This window comes from Stegostoma tigrinum, chromosome 34, assembly GCF_030684315.1.
Source record: "Stegostoma tigrinum isolate sSteTig4 chromosome 34, sSteTig4.hap1, whole genome shotgun sequence".
Lineage (NCBI taxonomy): Eukaryota > Metazoa > Chordata > Chondrichthyes > Orectolobiformes > Stegostomatidae > Stegostoma > Stegostoma tigrinum.
Window position 1 is genome coordinate 4,315,911 of NC_081387.1, and position 19,892 is coordinate 4,335,802.

Sequence of the window (19,892 nt, forward strand, 5' to 3'; positions counted from 1 at the left end):
TCAGGTGGCTTGGTTACTATCGTGATACTTTCTGACTTGCAAGATGCAAAGTTATCACAACCAAAATCAAAGCAAGAGCAGACTGGACAGACCTACTGTCTCTGAGATTATGGATAAGGATATACTTGCAGCTCTGAGAGAGAGAGACAAAGGAGTATAACTAATATGGTCAGCAGAGAGCAGAGGGGATACTTTCTATGGATTGCTAACAGAATGTGGGAAGGAACTCAGTCTCTAGTTGAAGAGATACATTCTGTGACAATCTAAAGACTCTAGAAGTATTATCCTGGTGAGGCTCGAGGAGTCACTGGAGGAGGCCTCATTGTTGGCAGTCGATTCAGATGTCTCTGGAAACTCAGAAATAAAGCTTTTGACAGCAATGCAAAGTTACAATTCAGTAAAATGGAGAAGAGTGAACCTACCTGAGTAGCTGAGGGGCATGGTGGACTAGTAAAAACTCTGATTGTGCCGAGAGTGGAGTGTAAAACACATGTTCATGTGAACACTAACAGGAGGTATCTTTGCAGTACTTTAGTATATTAGTTGCCTATTGGTTATTACTTAATCAATATTGCTCTTTGTTGCCAAAGTAAGAGTCTTAACTTTCAAACCTTATCATGTTGGCTACTGGGAATTCAAAACTCGTTTAAAAGTTATCAGTCCCTTGGGGATTGTATGAAAACCACGAACAACACCATGAGAGATCTCATCACACCACATCACCCTTTGTGGTCATGATCATCTAAAGTCATAGTTATACATCATGGTTCAACCAGTTCATGCTGACCATAATTCCCAACTAAACTAGTCCCATGTTCCTGCGCTTGGCCCATATCCCTCCAAATATTTCTTATTCATGTACTTATCTAAATGTCTTTTAAACACTGAAACTGTACGCGCATCCACCACTTACTCAGAAAGTTCATTCCACACACAAACTACTCTGTGTAAAAAAAAATGCCCCTCATCTCTTTTTAAAATCTTTCTCCTCTCACCTTAAAAATATGTGCAAGTTGCTGTGCACACGTTTACATACCCCATATCCGACAGTGATCACTCTTTAAAAAGTACTTCACTGACAGTAAAGCAGTATGGGTCATCTGGTTTTTCTCACAGCCTCTCTATAAATAAGTTTTTTTTTCCTGTTCCTTGTGTTTTCTGACGAAGTCACAGAGATAGGACAGTGGGAGATCTGGAAGGGATTTGGAAAGGCTGCCACCATCCAAATGCCAACAGAGTACTGACCATTCCAGTTCATAGGATAATAACCAGCTCTCAACACACACACAGACAGAACTTAACACCAATAAGAATCCTCAGACACTCTTCGCCTCCAAGATAATAACACCTTACCTTCTCATATTCAGAAATGAGTCGTCAACAAAACTCAGGCTGGAAATCAGAAGGGTAATGCTTCCAATAAACACACTGAATATCCAACACACAGCTCCAGTTTAACAGTTCAGTACGATGCAAGAGTAAACTGCTCTCTCAGCTGGATCTTCTCACACAGCATAAGGGACATTTCCACCCCTGATTACCCAAGGGATAGTCAGACTGCCTGAAGATTGGTGTGAATATTATGGGATACAATTTGTATAAAAGCTACTGCTTCACTCACCATCTCCTCACTTGGTTTTCAGTCCCGATAGGAAGTGAACCAGCTCTGGAAGAGGAAGAGGAGAGAATTGGGCAGAGTGGGTGGGCTCTCTGATTGTTATCTTGCTGCAGAAATATTTAACGTCAAAGTGTGGAGCTGGATGAACGCAGCAGGCCAAGCAGCATCTCCGGAGCACAAAAGCTGACGTTTCAGGCCCAGACCCTCTGATGAAGCGCCTAGGGGCCCGAAACGTCAGCTTTTGTGCTCCTGAGATGCTGCTTGGCCTGCTTTGTTCATCTAGCTCCACACTTGGTTATCTTGGATTCTCCAGCATCTGCAGTTCTCATTATTTCTGCAGCAACATGAGTTTCCTGTACCAACACTGTGTGGAGCTGGAGGAACACAGCTGGCCAGGCAGCATTAGAGGAGTGGGAAAGCTGATGTTTCGGTTTGGGGCCGTTCTTCAGGAAATGGTATAGACCCGAAATGTCAGGTTTCCTGCTTGTCTGATGCTGCCTGGCCTGCTGTGTTCACCCAGCTCTACACTATGTTATCTCTGACTCAGCAGTTCTTACAATCTCTGAGGAGTTTCCTGAAGCTTGGGAAACTGACTGCTGAAATGGAGGTGACTTTGAGCAGCAGATCAGTTGGTGTGTCAGAAAAGGCTGAAGCAATGCTAAAATGTCCCAGGAGGCTCTCCAAGGAAAGGGGCCAGCCCATGTCCTCTTGTCATTGTCCCATCTAAATAAAACCTCACTTACTATAATTGTTCGGAAGTGAAGTGTGAGCTCCTGACACTCAAGGTGCATTTGTTGCACCACTGTTGACGCAAGGGCAGCTACATGGAAACTATTCAAATACAATGTGCATCACAAAGGCCTCATGAAATCGGGGAACCTCCAGTTGTATCAACGCAAGTGCACTGAGGAAAACTACAAGTGTGAGGTGTGTATCATGGGCTGGTCAGTCACTCGCACGTTCACGTAGGTGAGAAATCATTCATGTGTGAGATATGCAGCCAGTCATTCTCAGGGTTGCTAAGCTTCCATGTGCACCAGCGCATTCAGACTGGGTAGAAACCCATCACGTGTATTGTGTGCCACAAATCCTTTCCCAAGTTCATTGAAGCTCTTGCTGCATCAGAGGTTTGACACAGGAGGAATTAGTTAAATGTGACAAGGCTTTCAAACTCCAACAATGCCCAGGAGTGACCAAGCTATTCACACTGGGAAGAAATAATTCAGCAGAGCCATCTTGTGGTATTATGGCAGTGTCCCTACCTCTGAACCAGGGGGCCTGTGTGAAATAACTCTGCTGAGGCCAGTATCCCATCACTCAATCACCCTTGATTTACAAATGAAAAGTACTTGACTTTAGCATCAGCTCTCAGACTGTCCATATCTCTGACACTCTCCTTTATATCTGTTAGCCAGGGCTCCCTGATTGGAGCAGATTAACAACCCTAATGAAGGAACTCGTATTCTATCAGGTTCAGCTGACTGACCTGGATTACTACATCCCTCTCCCTCTGAGTCAGAGGACATGAGGTGGCCCTTTTCCTTGTAGAGCCTCCTGGGACATTTTAGCATTGCTTCAGCCTGCTCTGACTCAGCATCTGATATAGGCAGTGTGTAACACATGGACGCTTTCCTCTTGTACCAGGAGTGCCTTGGTAGAATTTCACTCTTCTGGTGGTAAAGCGAGACGGCTACATCTGTCATGCCCTTTTCAGATTCTGAGGACTCGCTGACGCTTAATGTTGAGAGTAAACCCACTGGTTCTGAGCCCTTTTGGACTGTTCCAAGGGGCAGGGCACGTTTTGCTCTTGCACTGTTTGCAAGTTTGCAGCTTTCATGTGCTCCATGTGCTTGTTCAGGACCATCACACCTACCCGAACTTTGTATGTCAGTGGACCTGACCACCTGTCAACTATGCCTGTTACACATGCAGGATCATTTCCATGGTTCTTACATCAAACTTAGTCCCCTGTGTCAAACTGTCTCCCTCAGTTGGCAGAGTCTTGTGTTCAGCATTGATGCAGTTATCCAGCTTACTATTTGTTTAAAATCTCCACAATGCAACATGCCTTGGCTCCTTTGATAGTGCCTACACGTTTCTGGAAGACCATTCATGCAGCCATTTTCTAATTGAAAAATGTTGAGTTCATCTCGGTTAAAATCATGCAAACAAGTTCACTCCATCAAGCTTGGACCTGAGCCTTTTACTGCAATCAATGGTTACTGAACTGGCTGTTTTTCATAAGAGACCAGAACCAAAGTTGTATCCTTAATCTGTATAAGGTTCCCCAGTATTGGTTGTCAGCCTAGCCAATGTCAAAGCAAACGTTAACTCCCCTCTGAGAACTAACACCGAAACACCTAAAGAGGAGCAGATTGCCCTATAATCTACAAAAGGAGTGTGCAAAGTGGTGTGGGTGATAATGGGAACTGCAGATGCTGGAAAATCCAAGATAATGAAATGTGAGGCTGGATGAACACAGCAGGCCTGTTCTTCCTCTCACCCATCCCTTCCTCCCACCCCAAGCCGCACCTCCATCTCCTACCTATTAACCTCATCCCACCTCCTTGACCTGTCCGTCTTCCCTGGACTGACCTATCCCCTCCCTACCTCCCCACCTATACTCTCCTCTCCACCTATCTTCTTTTCTCTCCATCTTCGGTCCGCCTCCCCCTCTCTCCCTATTTATTCCAGAACCGTCACCCCATCCCCCTCTCTGATGAAGGGTCTAGGCCCGAAACGTCAGCTTTTGTGCTCCTGAGATGCTGCTGGGCCTGCTGTGTTCATCCAGCCTCACATTTCATTATCTTGCAAAGTGGTGTGGCCTGCCTTTCAGCAACTTCTAGTGGTTAAATAGAATAAATCCCTGACACTCACTTTACGATCAACAAGTAGCACTTTATTTATCTCTAACAGTGAACAAATTAACAAAACTACTAACAAACTGAATAAATCCCTTCTAACTACTGATTATTCCAGAATAAAGTAAGATTCTATGGTATGCTAAATACAAGTTCAGCTCAATGGACTCCAGAGTTTAAAAACCAGGCGGGAAAACACAATAGCGCTTCTTCGGAGGCTGCCCTGATGATGTTACCCACAGGGTGATGAAACGTCTGCGGAACAACAAACCAGCTCAGTGAGCCAACCAACCACAAGTCCTACTTATATATAAAAAAATTAGAGCTTAGTCTCTCAAAATCACAGCCAGGTTATGTGTCTTCTGGAATGTTCTGTGCCTTCTCTGTCAATTCTATTGTCAGCAATGCCTTGTCCGTCAATTTCTCTGTCAGGAATATTGACTAGTTGTGCTGTTGGTACTGTTGTTATTTAGGTGGTGCTGTCTCCAAGACATAGTGGAGGCTGTGAGAGCCAAGGATTGTCTCTTGAGATCTGAGGGCCGTTAGTTTTGGTGGATGGCAGCTAGCTCTGGGGTCGTTGTCCAACTGCCACTGTCTTTTATACCCTTGATGACATTTCAATATTTCGTACAGTAGGCTTGGTTCTATGTTGTCAAAACCATCAAGCTTAAATTTAATAGGTTTTTGGTATCTAAATGCCTGGTTGAAATTGATTGGCTAAATTCAAAAGTCTGTTGTCTTTGGTAAAGTCTGCTACTTGGCCTGCTTTTCAATGTGGCCTTTTGATACAAATGTTACAATTTTGGTGCTCTCTGTGTACTTGCAAACTCTCAGGCTGCTGCTCACAGAAGTGCATTTTAAATCTCCAAGCGCAGAAAAAGCTCATGATCTTTTAAAGGGACTGTGCAATGCTCCCCCTCCCCCCGCCACTCCCAAGCATTTTGCAAATACCAAATTCTAACTTCCTGCCTCGCAATCCACAAGTACTCTATGCAAGTGTTGCAAACTTGGGTAAACATAAAGACTGGAGTCCAAAGCGAATTTTAAAAACTAGTTCTAGATCAGTGATGCGACCATGCTGGTATCAACTTCCATTACAACCAGGTGACCATTTATTCAGATGTTTATTTTGATTGGTTCTGGTTTGGATGTTGCTAAACAATTTAACTGTTCCAAACTAGATGTACGTGGATTTTCCAGGGTATGAACTATCCTCGACCTGAGTTATCTTACTCAATTTAGGTCTGTTTAGCTGTCTTGAGTGTGCACACTGGCAGCAGCAACAAAGGCTTGCTGGCCAGGATCCTAAAGAGAATTTTAACAATTTGGCCCAGGCTTGGCTTTTTCTGGGGGTTTTGCTGTGGGCAGACCTAAAGTCCCTCTGATATGTCTGAGTGAGGCTGTGTAATTGCCTGCACTCAAATAGTATTCCCCAAACTCAATCAGACTGGCAAGGGTGTCCACTTCCATTGGAATACCCTGTAACTCAAAGCTCCACTTGCCGCATTTTCCAATGATAAAGCCAGTAGTAGCGCCTGTTTGAAGTATACTTGGACTTCAGCTCATAGGCATTTTTGCATTGTTACATCATTAATATCACATGGTCTATAAGAATCTCATTAACAGTTCAGTCGAAGTCACAGGCTTCTGTAAACTGTCTTAACCCAGTCAAAAATCCCAATGTAGATTCCCCTGTTTCTTGAATTGTTGAGTAAAAATGATAACATCTTCGAATTAGAGGAGGCTCGGGGTCATAAAATTCCTGAGCTATGACAATCAATGCTTGAAAGGTTTTAGAATTTGGTGCCTCAGGGAAAGTTAGGTTCCTAATAATAGAAAAAGGTGAAGCTTTACAGGTTGTCAGGAGAATTACTCATTGCGTTTCATCTGTCACAATGTTGTTTGCCCAGACAAAATAATGCATTCTTTCCTCATACTGGGCCCAATCTTTGACAGCAGGGTCAAATGAGTCAAGCTTCTCAAACTAAGGCATGATGTAAGAAATGCTTATCCCAACTCAAAGATGACTGTTGCAACTGAATTTTTCAGGGAAATCCGTTACGGTCAGTGCCACTGAAATAATTCCACAGGCCAGTATCCTGTCACCAACTCATCCTTTATTGACACACGAACAATCCTTGAATTTAGTATTGTCTCTTCAGAATCAGCTCACAGTGTGTCTGATGCTCCCCTTTTCAATCTGTCAGCTAGTGTCCCCGATTGGACCAGCTTAACAGCCCCAATCAAGTAACGCGTATTCTGTGAGGTCCAGTTGGCTGACCTCATGACAAACGCTACACTGGAATCAAATCCCACCTGCTCCAGATGTATGTAAAAAAAATTCCAACAGATGGAATAGAAAAACTGCTTAACCCAGAAAAAAATCAGTGGCAACAAGGTGTTGAGCTGGTTGAACATCGCAGACCAAGCAGCATCAGAGAAGCAGGAAAGCTGACGTTTCGGGTCTAGACCCTACTTCAGAAATGGGGGAGGGGAAGGGGATTCTGAAATAAATAGGGAGAAAGGGGCAGGGAGATAGAAGATGGATAAAAGGAGAAGATATGTGGAGAGGAGACAGACAGGTCAAGGAGGCAGGGTTGGAGCCAGTAAAGGTGAATGTAGTTAGGGAAGGGATTGCTCAGTCTAGGGAGGACGGACAGGTCAAGGAGGCAAGGATGAAGCGAGTAGGTGGGAGAAGCGGTTGGGCTTGAGGTGGGAGAAGCGGATAGGTGGGAGGGCAGGTTAGGGAGGCGGGTACAAGCTGGGCTGGTTTTGGGATGCAGTAGGGGGAGGGGAGATTTTGAAGCTTATAAAGTCCACATTTATACCACTGGGCTGCAGGGTTCCCAACTGAAAAATGAGATGCTGTTCCTGCAACCTTCGGGTGGCATCGTTGTGGCACTGCAGAGGCCCAGGATGGAAATGTCGTCCAAGGAGTGGGAGGGGGAGTTGAATTGGTTTACAACTGGGAGGTGTAGTTGTTTAGTGTGAACCGAGCGTAGGTGCTCCGCAAAGCGGTCCCCAAGCCTCCACTTGGTTTCCCTGATGTAGAGAAGGCCACAACAGAAACAGTGGATACAGTATACCACATGAGCAGATATGCAGGTGAACATCTGTTTGATGTGGAAGGTCTTCTTGGGGCCTGGAATGAGGGTGAGGGGGGAGGTGTAGGGGCAGGTGTAGCACTTCCTGCGGTTGCAGGGAAAAGTGCTGGGAATGGTGGGGTTGGCGGGGAGTGTGGAGCGGACAAGGGAGTCACGGAGAGAGTGGTCCCTCTAGAAAGCAGATAAAGGTGGGGAGGGAAAAATGTGTTTGGTCCTGGGATCGGATTGCAGATGTCGGAAGTGTCAAAGGATAAAGCGTTGGATCCACAGGTTGGTGGAGTGGTACATGAGGACAAGGGAGATTCTGTTTTGGTTATTATTGCGGGGAAGGGGTGTGAGGGTTGAGTTGCGGGAACTGCGAGAGACAAGGTCGAGGGCGTTTTCAACCACTGTGGAGGGGAAGTTGCGGTCCTTGAAAAGGATTTCATTGTAAAGGAAATCATTTTTCAAGGACCATGACTTCCCCTCCACAGTGGTCGAAAATGCCCTCGACTGTCTCTCGCATTTCCTGCAACTTATCCCTCACACCCCCTCCCCACAATAACAACCAAAACAGAATCTCCCTCGCCCTCACATTCTACCCTGGATCCAATGCGTCACCCTCCGACACTTCCGCCATCTCCAATCTGACCCACCACCAAACACATTTTTCCCTCCCCACCCTTATCTGCTTTCTGGAGGGACCACTCTCTCTGCGACTCCCTTGTCCGCTCCACACTCCCCACCAGCCCTACCATCTCCAGAAGTTTTCCCTGCAACCACAGGAAGTACTACACCTGCCCCTACAGCTCCCCCCTCAGCCCCATCCCAGGCCCTAAGAAGTCCTTCCACATCAAACATATGTTCACCTGCACATCTGCTAATGTGGTATACTGTATGTGCTGTTCCAGATGTGGCCTGCTTTACATCGGGGAAACCAAGCGGAGGCTTGGGGACCACTTTGTGGAACACGAATACTCAGTTCGCAACAGACAACTACACCGCCCAGTTGCGCTTCATTTCAACTCTTCACCTATTTTCTCCTTTATCCATCTTTTATATGCCTACCTCTTTCTCCCTATTTATTTCAGAATCACCTTCCCCTCCCCCATTTCTGCAGAAATATCTCAACCCGGTGCATCAGCTTTCCTGCTCCTCTGATGCTGCTTGGCCTGTTGTGTTCATCTCGCTCTACACTTTGTTGTCTCAGATTCTCCAGCATCAGGAGTTCCCGCCATCTCTGCAAAAAATCAGTGGCACCCTTTTGTGGTGTTGTGGTATTGTGGTAGTGGTCTAAATACCACAGAGTCTAATGACTCTGACTAAACTGTTGCAGGAGATGAGAGTTAACAGGGAAAGGGAGAGTTTCGCAATTGGAGTAATCTCCCGAGCCCCCATTGCACCATTCAGTTTGATCATGACTGATCTGTAGTTTAATTCTAAGTGCCTTGGATCCGTTACCCTTAATCCCCATTCCTAAAAATAAACTTTTCGATCTTAGTTTTGAAATCTTTGATTGGCCTCCAGCTTCAGCAGATTTTTGTGGGAACAGAGTTCCAGATATCCAGTTCCCTTTCTGTGAAGAAGTGTTTGCTGACATCACCCTGAATAGCCTCACTGTAATTTCAATACTCTGCCCCTTGTTCTCGACTGTCCTACCACAGGAATTGTTTCTCTCAATCTGCTTGATCAACTTGTTTAATAATCATAAACAGTTAGAATAACTTTTAATTTCTACATTCAAGTGAATACAGCTCAGAATGATTTAAACATTTTAGTTCCAGAAACATTCCGGTGTATCTATGTTGCACTCCCTCCAAGGTCAATATATCCTACCTGAGGTGTGGCACCCAGAACTGAATACAGCTCTCCAGGTAGAATCTAAAATGACCTCTGTACAACAGGAACAGAAACTTCCACAAGAACACGGTTGGTTTTGAGGAGGAGAAGTTGTGGATGATCTTTTCTGTTCAGGATAATCCTGTAGTAATGAACAGATTTGATCGAAGAAAGCCAGACCACTGGTGCTTCACATGGTGCAGTCACATTTGGAGATGAATGGATAAACCAGTTTTGCAGCAGATACACTCTAATCTTCATGTCTTAAATTTAGAAGCATGGAGATTGACCTGCAAGGGAATTTTGGGAAGAAGGGTGGAGAAGATGGATATCAGGGAGTGTTTAAACACTTTTATTGACACTTTTAAAGAACAGGAAATGACATGACCAACGCAGGAAATGACATCACCAACCCAAGGAAACCTAACCAGATAAATAGAAAGTGGGACATAACACCAGCACTTCGTCAGAGGCTCACTGATGATGTTACCTATAATGGTGACGAAACGTCTGAAAACGAACCTTCCAGCTCAGCGAGCAAACTCACATCCAGAACCTCAACCTGAGCTACAAATCTTCTCAAAACTCGCTAACTTTTATTGACAAGTACAAAACATTGTGGTGAATGGAGGACCAAAGGTCAGGGAATTGGGAATTAGAAAGCACTGTCCAACTCACCTGGGGAAGAGAGTCTTCCAGGAATGGAAACTGATTAGTCCATGAATCCATGTAATCACTGCATCTCTGTAGCTATCAGTGAGTATGTATGATAGAATCAAGCTCCATCCTGTCTCCCGATAGTTCAGTGTCATCTCTACCCATTGGAATTGGGAGCCAGACTAAAGCATAGGGATTTTAAAGAAACGTCTGTCCACATCAGGAGTGGGCATGAGGTAGAATCAGACCCTGCTTTATTCGGTAAGGTGAATTATAGACAGATCCTCTTCAGGTAACAGGTGGTTTGTCTAATACCAATGTTTGTACTATCCTGTCTGGGAGGACCATTATCCCAGTATGGGGATAGAATGATTCGGCGGGGGGAAGGTGAATCTGTACAGATCTGAGTTCCCAAGGCCCATCGACCTCCACATAATAACAGTGAGACTTCCAAAAAGTAAATAGAAAGCGGGATAAAACAGGAAATGACATGACCAATGCAGGAAATGACATCACCAACCCAAGGAAACCTAACCAGATAAATAGAAAGCGGGACATAACACCAGCGCTTCGTCGGAGGCTCACTGATGATGTTACCTAGAATGGTGACGAAACGTCTGAAAACTAACATCCAGAACCTCAACCTGAGCTACAAATCTTCTCAAAACTCGCTAACAGTGTGATATATTTACCTAACACTTCTAAGATTTGTTTCATGTTCTGGGAAAGAAATTGAATCATTTTCAAATGCTTTGTTAATTTGGTTGACTTATTTCAGCTAAATATTGTGCTTTTGTCTGTCTGAAGCTGTGTCATTCAGCTACATACATGTCAAATTCATAATTCATTTGTTTGAATTTACTGTTCCCAAACCATCTGATTAGTCAGCATGGTGTATTTTCTTATTCACTGTAAGAGCTCTGTCCACAATATATCAGTCAATGTCACTGTAGGCTGGGATACTTTCTACATCATTGGATCTATGGCTTGCAAAGTTGATTGCAGTGTTAACATTTGTCAGGATATGAGGGAGAATGCCCATGTTTTCCTACAACATGGTCTCGGAGAAACTGTCAAAGATACCATCTTTCTGAGAAGTTAATCCATGGCTCCATCTGCCCTCTCAGTTGGATTTAAAAGTCAATTCTGCACTGGAATATCAGCCTGAATGCTCAAGACTCTGGAGTGAGGCTTGAACCCACGATCTTCTAACTAAAGCATGGCTGTCAATAGATTATATTTTGTTATAGTCATAGTCATAGAGTTATACAGCACAGAAACAGACCCTTCAGTCTAACTCGTCCATGCTGATCACATATCCTAATGTGATCTAGTCTCATTTGCCAGCATTGGGCCCATATCCGTATAAATATTCATGTACCCATCCAGATGCCTTTTAAATGTTTTAACTATACCAGCCTCTACCACCTCCTCTGGCAGCATGTTCCATAGACACCCTCTGTGGGAAAAAGTTTCACCCGAGTTCCATTTTAAATCTTTCTCCTCTCACTTTAAACCTATGCCCTCTAGTTTTGGACTCCCCTGCCCTGAGAAACCCTTGGCTATTCATTTTTTTTTAGATTAGATTAGATTCCCTACAGTGTGGAAACAGGCCCTTCAGCCCAACAAGTCCACAACCCCCCTTTGGAGCATCCCACCCAGACCAATCCTCCTATAATCCACACACCCCTGAACACTATGGGCAATTTAACATGGCCAATCCACCTAGCCTGCACATCTTTGGAATGTGGGAGGAAACCGGAGCACCCGGAGGAAACCACGATTTTATCCTTGTCTATCATAATTTTCTAAAAGGTTACCGTTCAACCTCTGATGCCCCAGGGGAAAAAAGCCCCAGCCTATTCAGCCTCTCCCTTTATCTCAAACTTTCCAGTCCCAGCAACATCCTTGTAAATCATTTCTGAATCCTTTCAAGTTAAACAATATCTTTCCTAAAGTAGGGTCCAGATTCAATTTCTCAGGTGTTATGTCCCCATTCTCTTCACAGAATACTTTTCCTCTTGAAAAATGCCAGCTGTAAAGTTTAATTTGATTACAAGTGGTAACTAGATAGAGCAGCAGGTATCAGTGCTGTCTTTGTGTCTGTGTTCTTGAAGCTGTGAAAGGTGGTAAAGTCCCTGGTGTCAGCTGGAATGGAAATCTTAACTGTGACGATATTATGAATTAAAGAAGTGTTTCTTGTCCTGTTTTTCTTTATGATGAGAGGTTGATCAGAGTAGTGAGGAGTCTGCTCCAGATCACATGGGTAAACAGCTTGTGAGGCCTTGGGTTATTTTTAAATTGGAACAATAGAAACAGCCTGAATGGATGAGGTCAAGCTCCCACAGAACCAGGATTTTTAGCTTTAACTTTCAGTAGCAGTTGCTGGAGTCCTGGATATGGAAGCTGTTTATCCTTTGACTTTTACAACTAAAAGGTAGTGTTCTCTTCCTGCTGCTAGAATTGTATGTGAGACAATCTATTTTGCTGAATTTGCCATTGCCAAGGGTCTGTTTATGGGATGTTACTATATTGGAACAGTTCTTATTTAGGAGTTAAAAAATCTATTGTTCTCTTAAGTTTTCTGATTGTTACGTTATTCCAATTTCTTCTCTTTGTTGTCTTTTAACAGTATTGTACGAATAAAGTGTACTTTGCTTCAAGATTGATACTTGACCAATTGAATTGCATCCAAAACACAACAGCTGACACTTGTCTTTAGATTAAGAAAAACTTAGGGTCTAAGATGTCTTAATATTTTGAGTGGATTTGGTCTGGTCCGTAACATTAAGAGATTGTCTTCAATCAGTTCAGCTGATGGACTATTCTGTTTTCACTCGCTCAGTAATGTTCCATTGTTTAGACAAAACTGGATTATTCCATAAACATGGATTAAAGTTGATAGCAGGCCACTCTGAGCTCCCAGTACAAACACAATCCTTGACACTGACCACTGGTTATTGAAACACAGCCACATCATAAAATGAACGGGCAGCACGGTGGCTCAGTGGTTAGCACTGCAGCCTCACAGCACCAGGGACCTGGGTTCAAATCCAACCTTGGGTAATTGTCTGTGTGGAGTTTGCACATTCTCCCCATGTCTGCGTGGGACTCCTTCAGGTGCTCCAGTTTCTTCCCACAGTCCAAAGATGTGAAGGCTAGGTGGATCGGCTATGCTAAATTGCCCGTAGTGTTCAGGGGTGTGTGGGTTATAGGGGGATGGGTCTGGATGGGATGCTGCAAGGGGAAGTGTGGACTTCTTGGGCCAAAGGGCCTGTTTCCACACTGTACGGAATCTAGTCTCAGAATGAAGAACGTGTAGACACCTCCTCTTTCACTTGGACTATCCACTTCTAGATTCTGGCTACACAAACAATGCAAAACAAGCATGCGGTGTAATCAAGCTTTTTTACCATGTATGTAATAAGGTTTCTACAAGAAAATATGTCTCCCCGGCAATGCTTTTACACCTTTTGTACATTATATACTTGATTGTCAGACAATGCTCGCACATACAATTATCCAATCCCCTCTGATCTGCAGGAGAAAATTATTGCGGATGCTGGAATCTGTACTGAAAACAACAAACGCTGGAGATCACAGTGGGTCAGACAGTATCCATGAAGAGACAGCAAGCTAATGTTTCGAGTCTGCATGACTCTTCATCAGAGCCCTCTGATCTGCAGTTGTTGCCAGGCAGATGTATTCATCTTTGCTCCTGCCCAGCTTTTGGCTTTCTCCCATATTAAACCAGTTTTTGTAGTTTCATCAGAATTCAATCTTTGGTTGGAATAAACAACTTGAGCACTTATTATCCAAGGCCTACTTGAAGGTAAATCGTCTCAGTTCCCAGTTTGTCAGCCCCAGTTGGAAAGTTACAAGTTCTTGCAGGTGCGAAAAGAAGAAAAACATACCTTTTTGACCGTTAAAAAAACCAAAAGAACTGCAGATGCTGTAAATCAGGACAAAAACAGAAGTTGCTGGAAAAGCTCAGCAGGTCTGGTAGCATCTGTGAAGAAAAATCAGAGCTAATATTTCAAGCTTTTGCAGCAACTTCTGTTTTTGTTCTTTTTGACCCTCGTCCATTAAATAAAGATATCACAAGAATGTCCATTGCAGATTTCTTCGGTCATTGCTGCCTTCCTCTCCTCACCCTTTTGTCCATTTCCCACAGATGGGATTGTACATAGTTGTCAACCACTGAGTATCAAAGTACAAAAACAAGATTAAAACACCAGCAAAAATTAGCACACTAATTATGATGACCAAGAATTACACAGACTATAAACGATGAAGAAGAGGTTTAAAATGTATCTGAGGTCTCAAAAACTATCTTGTAGATATCACACTGATTTGATCATGAAGCGACTGAGATCATAAGGTATCATCCTTAAGTAAAACCACTGCCATTGGTCTCTCAGGTATTTGTTTTGATTGCTTGGTTTTGTAAAATTCTTTGGCAAATAGGCAATAGCCACAAGGACATCAGTTGCAGCTGAAAGTTTACACCAGCTTCTGTCAGTTTTATCAGCATACATGGACTGAAATTGATCATATCAGGAATTTTAGATGTATGGTTTGACAAATGTAAACTAAATTACATTTTTGTAATCTTTAACACTGGCTTATTAAATGTCAGGCAGGAACCACAGAAACGAGCATGGCCTCAGATGGGAATAGTGAGAGTAGTGAGTTTCTGTTGACTGCACCTGTTTGAGGAGGTTTTTAAATTAGATTTGGCTTTTGGGTGTTCAGGGACCATCAGTCAGTCATATTTATGATTCCAGTCGACATGCTGTGGTCTGCAATTATTTCAGGCCCAGAGAGAACAGTTTGTTTCTATTGTGTTACATAAATAGGAGAAATAGTTAAAATATATCAATATAGTTATAATGTCATTATTACTGCAAGGAGTTCCTGCTTTTTTACATTTATGATAGAGTTTAAAATAGTGGACATACTGTCTCTCCCTCTCATCTTTATAATACCGGAGAAGAAAAGATGATGGGAGAGACAGCGGGGAACAGAGAGAGGATTGAAAGGTAAGGAACATAGGAAATAGGCATAAAGAACAGAAAGCAGGGATATTGAAGAGGGATAGATAACAAGGTGTAAGAGGAGGAGGATAAATAATTGCTCAAGTCTCCCTTCCTCCTGTGCATGTGATCATCCCATCCACTGCCTTAGATGCTGTGGGCTTTCCTCTTCTGATCTGCTGTCAAACACATCCGAAGATACGCATCCCACACTGATGTTGTCAGTCTGAAAGTCTCCACGGATGAAGATTGTTACACCCACACTAGAAATTTCTGTCAAACATTTACCGAGGAACTGAGACAGCAGCTACAATAAGTGAGGTTTTACTCAGATGGAACAATAACAAGTTTAAATCTCCACTTGATCTGCTACTAATTGGAGCCTGTCATTTTAAACAGCATTTCACATAGTGTATAAAGTGACTACTGCCCTGAGACTTGTATTTAAACCTAACAACACCAGAGGTCACAATAGTATAGCAAGCCAAAATATCGCAAAAACATGACTTGTTCTAATCAGTTACAATGGTTTATGTCCCTAAATCCATACATTGCATATATCATCCTTAAACTGTTCACCTCTTCTTCTGATAGATGAGCAAGTTGTTGGCTATTCATCTGACATCTGCACATTGTCTCACAGCTGCTGTTAGCCACAGGTAATTTTCTCAGGGCAACGCCTTGATCAATCAGAATCAGTCTGCCTGATTTAAAATTTAAACAATTAACCGTCAGTCATTATTAGCTGGTATATTCTCCGTGACAGTTCGCTGCCAACCAGTACTCTTCTATCATACAGTACAAATGCTTTTCTTTTCATTTTGTATATCCGGTGAACTACCATGATGGGTTCAAGATGGATAGCTTCAACATCCTTCAAAACCAAAAACAATATCCAGTTTCTCTTTCTCAATCTGTGCACATTGTTACTCAGTATGTGTTAATGCTCTGGATACAAACCCAACGGGTTGCCCTCACTGCATGGGGATTACTCCAAGTCCTGTGTCACTGACATCACACTGCAGGGTGGCTCCATTGTTGACATCACAATCCCTCAGCACTGGTGATGTCATCACTAGGTGTTTGATGGGAGTGAAAGCTGCTTCTTGTTCTGTGTCTCAGTCCCACTGAACACCCTGCACACCGTGAGGATAGATTGACATGAATTTCCCAAGGTAGTTCTCATGTGGGTTCACTGATGCTTTAAGTGGTCCAACAACTTTATTACAAGTCTTTATTACAGAACTTACATTGATAGAGCTGCACCCCTCTTTCAGTGCATTGAATGGCCGAGATATACACTGACTGTGTGGAAACCTTGTAAGAAATGTTGCAACTGAAGAGTGTTTCTCCCCTATCTGAATCCTGTGGTGACCCAGATGGTCAAAGACATGACAAAAGGATCATCACAAACTCACAGTTAAAGATTTACTTACCTGTGTGGATCCTCCGATGGAGCAGGAGGTTCGATGACCTTGAGAATGATTTGTCACACACCTCACATGTGAATGGTTTCTCCCCTGTGTGAATGCATTGATGTGTGTAGAGGGCTGAGGACTGTGAGAATGATTTGTCACATATCTCACATGCAAATGGTCTCTCCCCTGTGTGGATACGTTGGTGAACACGGAGGATAGATGACTGGGAGAACGATTTGTCACAAGCCTCACACCTGAATGGTTTCTCCCCTGTATGAATCCTCTGATGCAGCAGAAGTTTTGATGACTCTGAAAAAGATTTCTCACACACCTCACATGTGAAGGGTTTCTCCCCTGTGTGGATTCTCTGATGAAGCAGGAGCTTTGATGACCTCGAAAATGATTTGTTGCATACTTCACATTTGAATGGTTTCTCCCCTGTGTGAGTGCGTTGGTGTTTGCAGAGGGTTGATGAATCTGAGAATGATTTTTTGCATACGTCACATGTGAAGGGTTTCTCCCCTGTGTGAATGCGTTGGTGTACACGAAGTGTTGATGACGATGAGAATGACTTCTCACACACCTCACATGTGAATGGTTTCTCCCCTGTGTGAATCCTCTGATGGAGCAGGAGTTTCGATGAGTCACAGAATGATTTGCTGCATATCTGACACGTGAATGGTTTCTCCCCTGTGTGAATGCGTTGGTGCACAAGAAAGTGTGATGACTGTGAGAATGATTTGTCACACACCTGACAGGTAAATGGTTTCTCTCCCGTGTGAATACGTTGATGTACTCGGAGGCTTGATGACTGTGAGAATGATTTCTCACAAACCTTACATGTGAATGGTTTCTCCCCTGTGTGTGTGCGTTGGTGCACGCGGAGGTGTACTGAATTCAAGAATGATTTGATGCACACCTTACATGTGAATGGCTTCTCTCCAGTATGAATGCGTTGGTGCACATGGAGATTTGCTAACATTGAAAATGATTTCTCACATACATTGCATGTAAATGGTTTCTCTTTTGTATGAATATGTTGGTGTACACGGAGGTTTGATGGCTGCGAGAATGTTTTATTACAAAAATCGCATGCAAATGGCCTCTCCCCAGTGTGGACGCGTCGGTGATTCACAAGTGTGGACGACTTTGCAAACGTCTGGTTGCACGCCTCACACTTGAATGGCTTCTCTCCCGTGTGAATACGTCGGTGATTCACAAGTGTCGATGACTGTGCAAAGGCTTGGTTGCACAACTCACATTTGAATGGCTTCTCTCCTGTATGAATGCGTCGGTGATTCACAAGTGTTGATGGCTGTGCAAAGGTTCGGTTGCAAACTTCACACTGAAAGGAATTCTCTTCCATGAAGCTATCCTTGTATTAACAGTCGTACAGCACCTTGAACAGCCTCTCACTTCGAGGAATGAGTCAATGGTTCATGAGACTTGATGAATGATTGAAGCTTTCATCACACTTGGAGCCACTCACTTTTTCCCAACCTCACCCTGACCAATCACCCACAGCCAAACCTTCAGAAAGGTTGATTCTGAAGTAAGGTTCCACACGACTGACCAGTTTCAGATCTGATCATATGTCAAACCTCCCCTAATCCAACCGATTTCCAGATGATGGTTTCCCTGCCGAACCTTCTTGGTGTTAAGTAATACTGTGAAGGAACTGGATGATTGAATGTCTTGCAGCATTTCCATGAATGATGATCAGGATCTATCTGTGGTGTCTATCCTCTCTGTATTCTCTGGAGGAGTAGATGTAATCCTTCTGTAAAACAGGAAAAGGAAACATGATTTCCTTCAACTCTTTCTCATCCTTTGCTGAAGACGCTGAGACCCGTGTTTCCTTACTTAAAATGTAACAGTAAGGGAGGGTAGTGCTGGTGTAACAAACATTTATTGCCCTGGAGTGGTGGTGGTGAGCTGTCCTCTTGAGCCATGACAACTCGAGGAGGGAGGGAGAGAATTCCAAGATGTTGTCCCAGTGCAGTGAAGGACTGGCAAAATATTTCCAAGTCAAGAAGGTGAATGATTTGGAGGGTAGCTTGCAGGGGGGTGGTGTTCCCATGTACCTGTGGCCCTTGTCCTTCTAAATAGAAGTGGTTGTGGGTTTGAAAGTGGCTATCTAAGTACCTTTGGTGAATTTCTGCAGTGCATCTGCATTCTGCAGTGTACTGTCTTGCACACGGCAAATATACTGCTGTTACTGAGTCTCTGGGCAACGTTCCCCAGAGGAACTGAATTAATCACAGCCCACACGATAATAATCAGCTCCCAAAACACAGGACTCAACAACAGGACATCAGTAAGAATCGTCAGACACTCTGCACCTCACCTTCTCATATTCAGGAATGATCCGTCAACAAAACTCAGGCTGGAAATCAGAAGGGAAATGCTTCCAATAAACACACTGAATATCCAACACACAGCTCCAGTCAAACAGTTCAGCACAAAGCACCGAGTTAACAGCTCTCTCAGCTGGATCTTCTCATACAGCATAAGGGACATTTCCATCCCTGATTACCTACAGGATAGTCAGATACATTTAGATTATAACACACAGAGAGCAGTGACTATTCACTGTCCACAGGATGATAACCAGCTCTCAACACACAAAACTCAACAACAGGAAATCAGTAAGAATCCTCAGGCACTCTGCACCTCCCAGATAATTACATCTCACCTCCTCAGATTGGGGAATGAGCGATCAACAAATCTCGGCCTGGAAATCAGGTGGGAAATACTTCCAACAAACACTCAATATCCAACACACAGCTCCAGTCTAACAGTTCAGCACAAAGCACCGAGTAAACAGCTCTCTCAGCTGGATCTTCTCATACAGCATAACGGACATTTCCACCCCTGATTACCCACAGGACAGTCAGACTGCCTGAAGATTGGTGTGGATATTATGGGATACAATTTGTATAAAAGCTGCTCCTTCACTCACCATCTCCTCACTTGGTTTTCAGTCCCTACAGGAAGTGAACCAGCTCTGGAAGAGGAAGAGGAGAGAATGGGCAGAGTGGGTGGGCTCTCTGATTGACGTCTCTAACAGCCAATCCAAATATTTCTGATGTGGAGGTGCTCGTGTTGGACTTTGGTGGATAAGGTCAAAAATCAAACGATCGAGTCATGGTCCAACAGATTTATTTGATAACACAACCTTTCGGAGGCTTGCTCCTTCAGGAAAGCTTGTGTATTCAAATATGCCTGTTCAAATATTTCCGGAACAACTAGGAGAGAGTAAGGATGGCAGATGCTGGAAGCTAGAGTCAATAAATGTGGAGGTGGAAAAGACAACATCTGAGGACAGAAAAGTTAATATTGCAGGCTGAAACCCATCATCGAGACAGGGGAGGGGAGCC

General features: G+C 43.7%; 2 protein-coding genes across 8 annotated transcripts in view; one reads left to right on the forward strand and one right to left on the reverse strand.

Moving 5' to 3' along the window:
• LOC125446368 (zinc finger protein 271-like) overlaps positions 1-19,518 on the reverse strand; it is a 63,978-nt gene extending 44,460 nt beyond the window's left edge. For 2 of the 7 annotated variants that reach the window (XR_009442928.1, XR_009442927.1), the window contains exons 1-3: positions 18,860-19,078; positions 16,531-18,292; positions 9,399-9,691 (exon numbers count right to left, since the gene is read on the reverse strand). Coding sequence is in view for 5 of the 7 variants with exons in the window: in XM_048519883.2 (XP_048375840.2) it covers positions 14,188-14,258; positions 16,531-17,878 (1,419 nt within the window). In the remaining 2 variants the exon portion in view is untranslated. Of the gene's footprint in view, positions 1-9,244; positions 9,692-13,287; positions 14,259-16,526; positions 18,293-18,859; positions 19,096-19,474 lie in introns of those variants that run through there. The other 5 variants (XM_059639658.1, XM_048519883.2, XM_059639657.1 and 2 more) reach the window with 5 other exon arrangements.
• The window catches only part of LOC125446377 (zinc finger protein 271-like), an 81,293-nt gene that overhangs the window by 32,364 nt on the left and 29,037 nt on the right, over positions 1-19,892 (forward strand). The gene's annotated exons all lie outside the window — the stretch shown is intronic.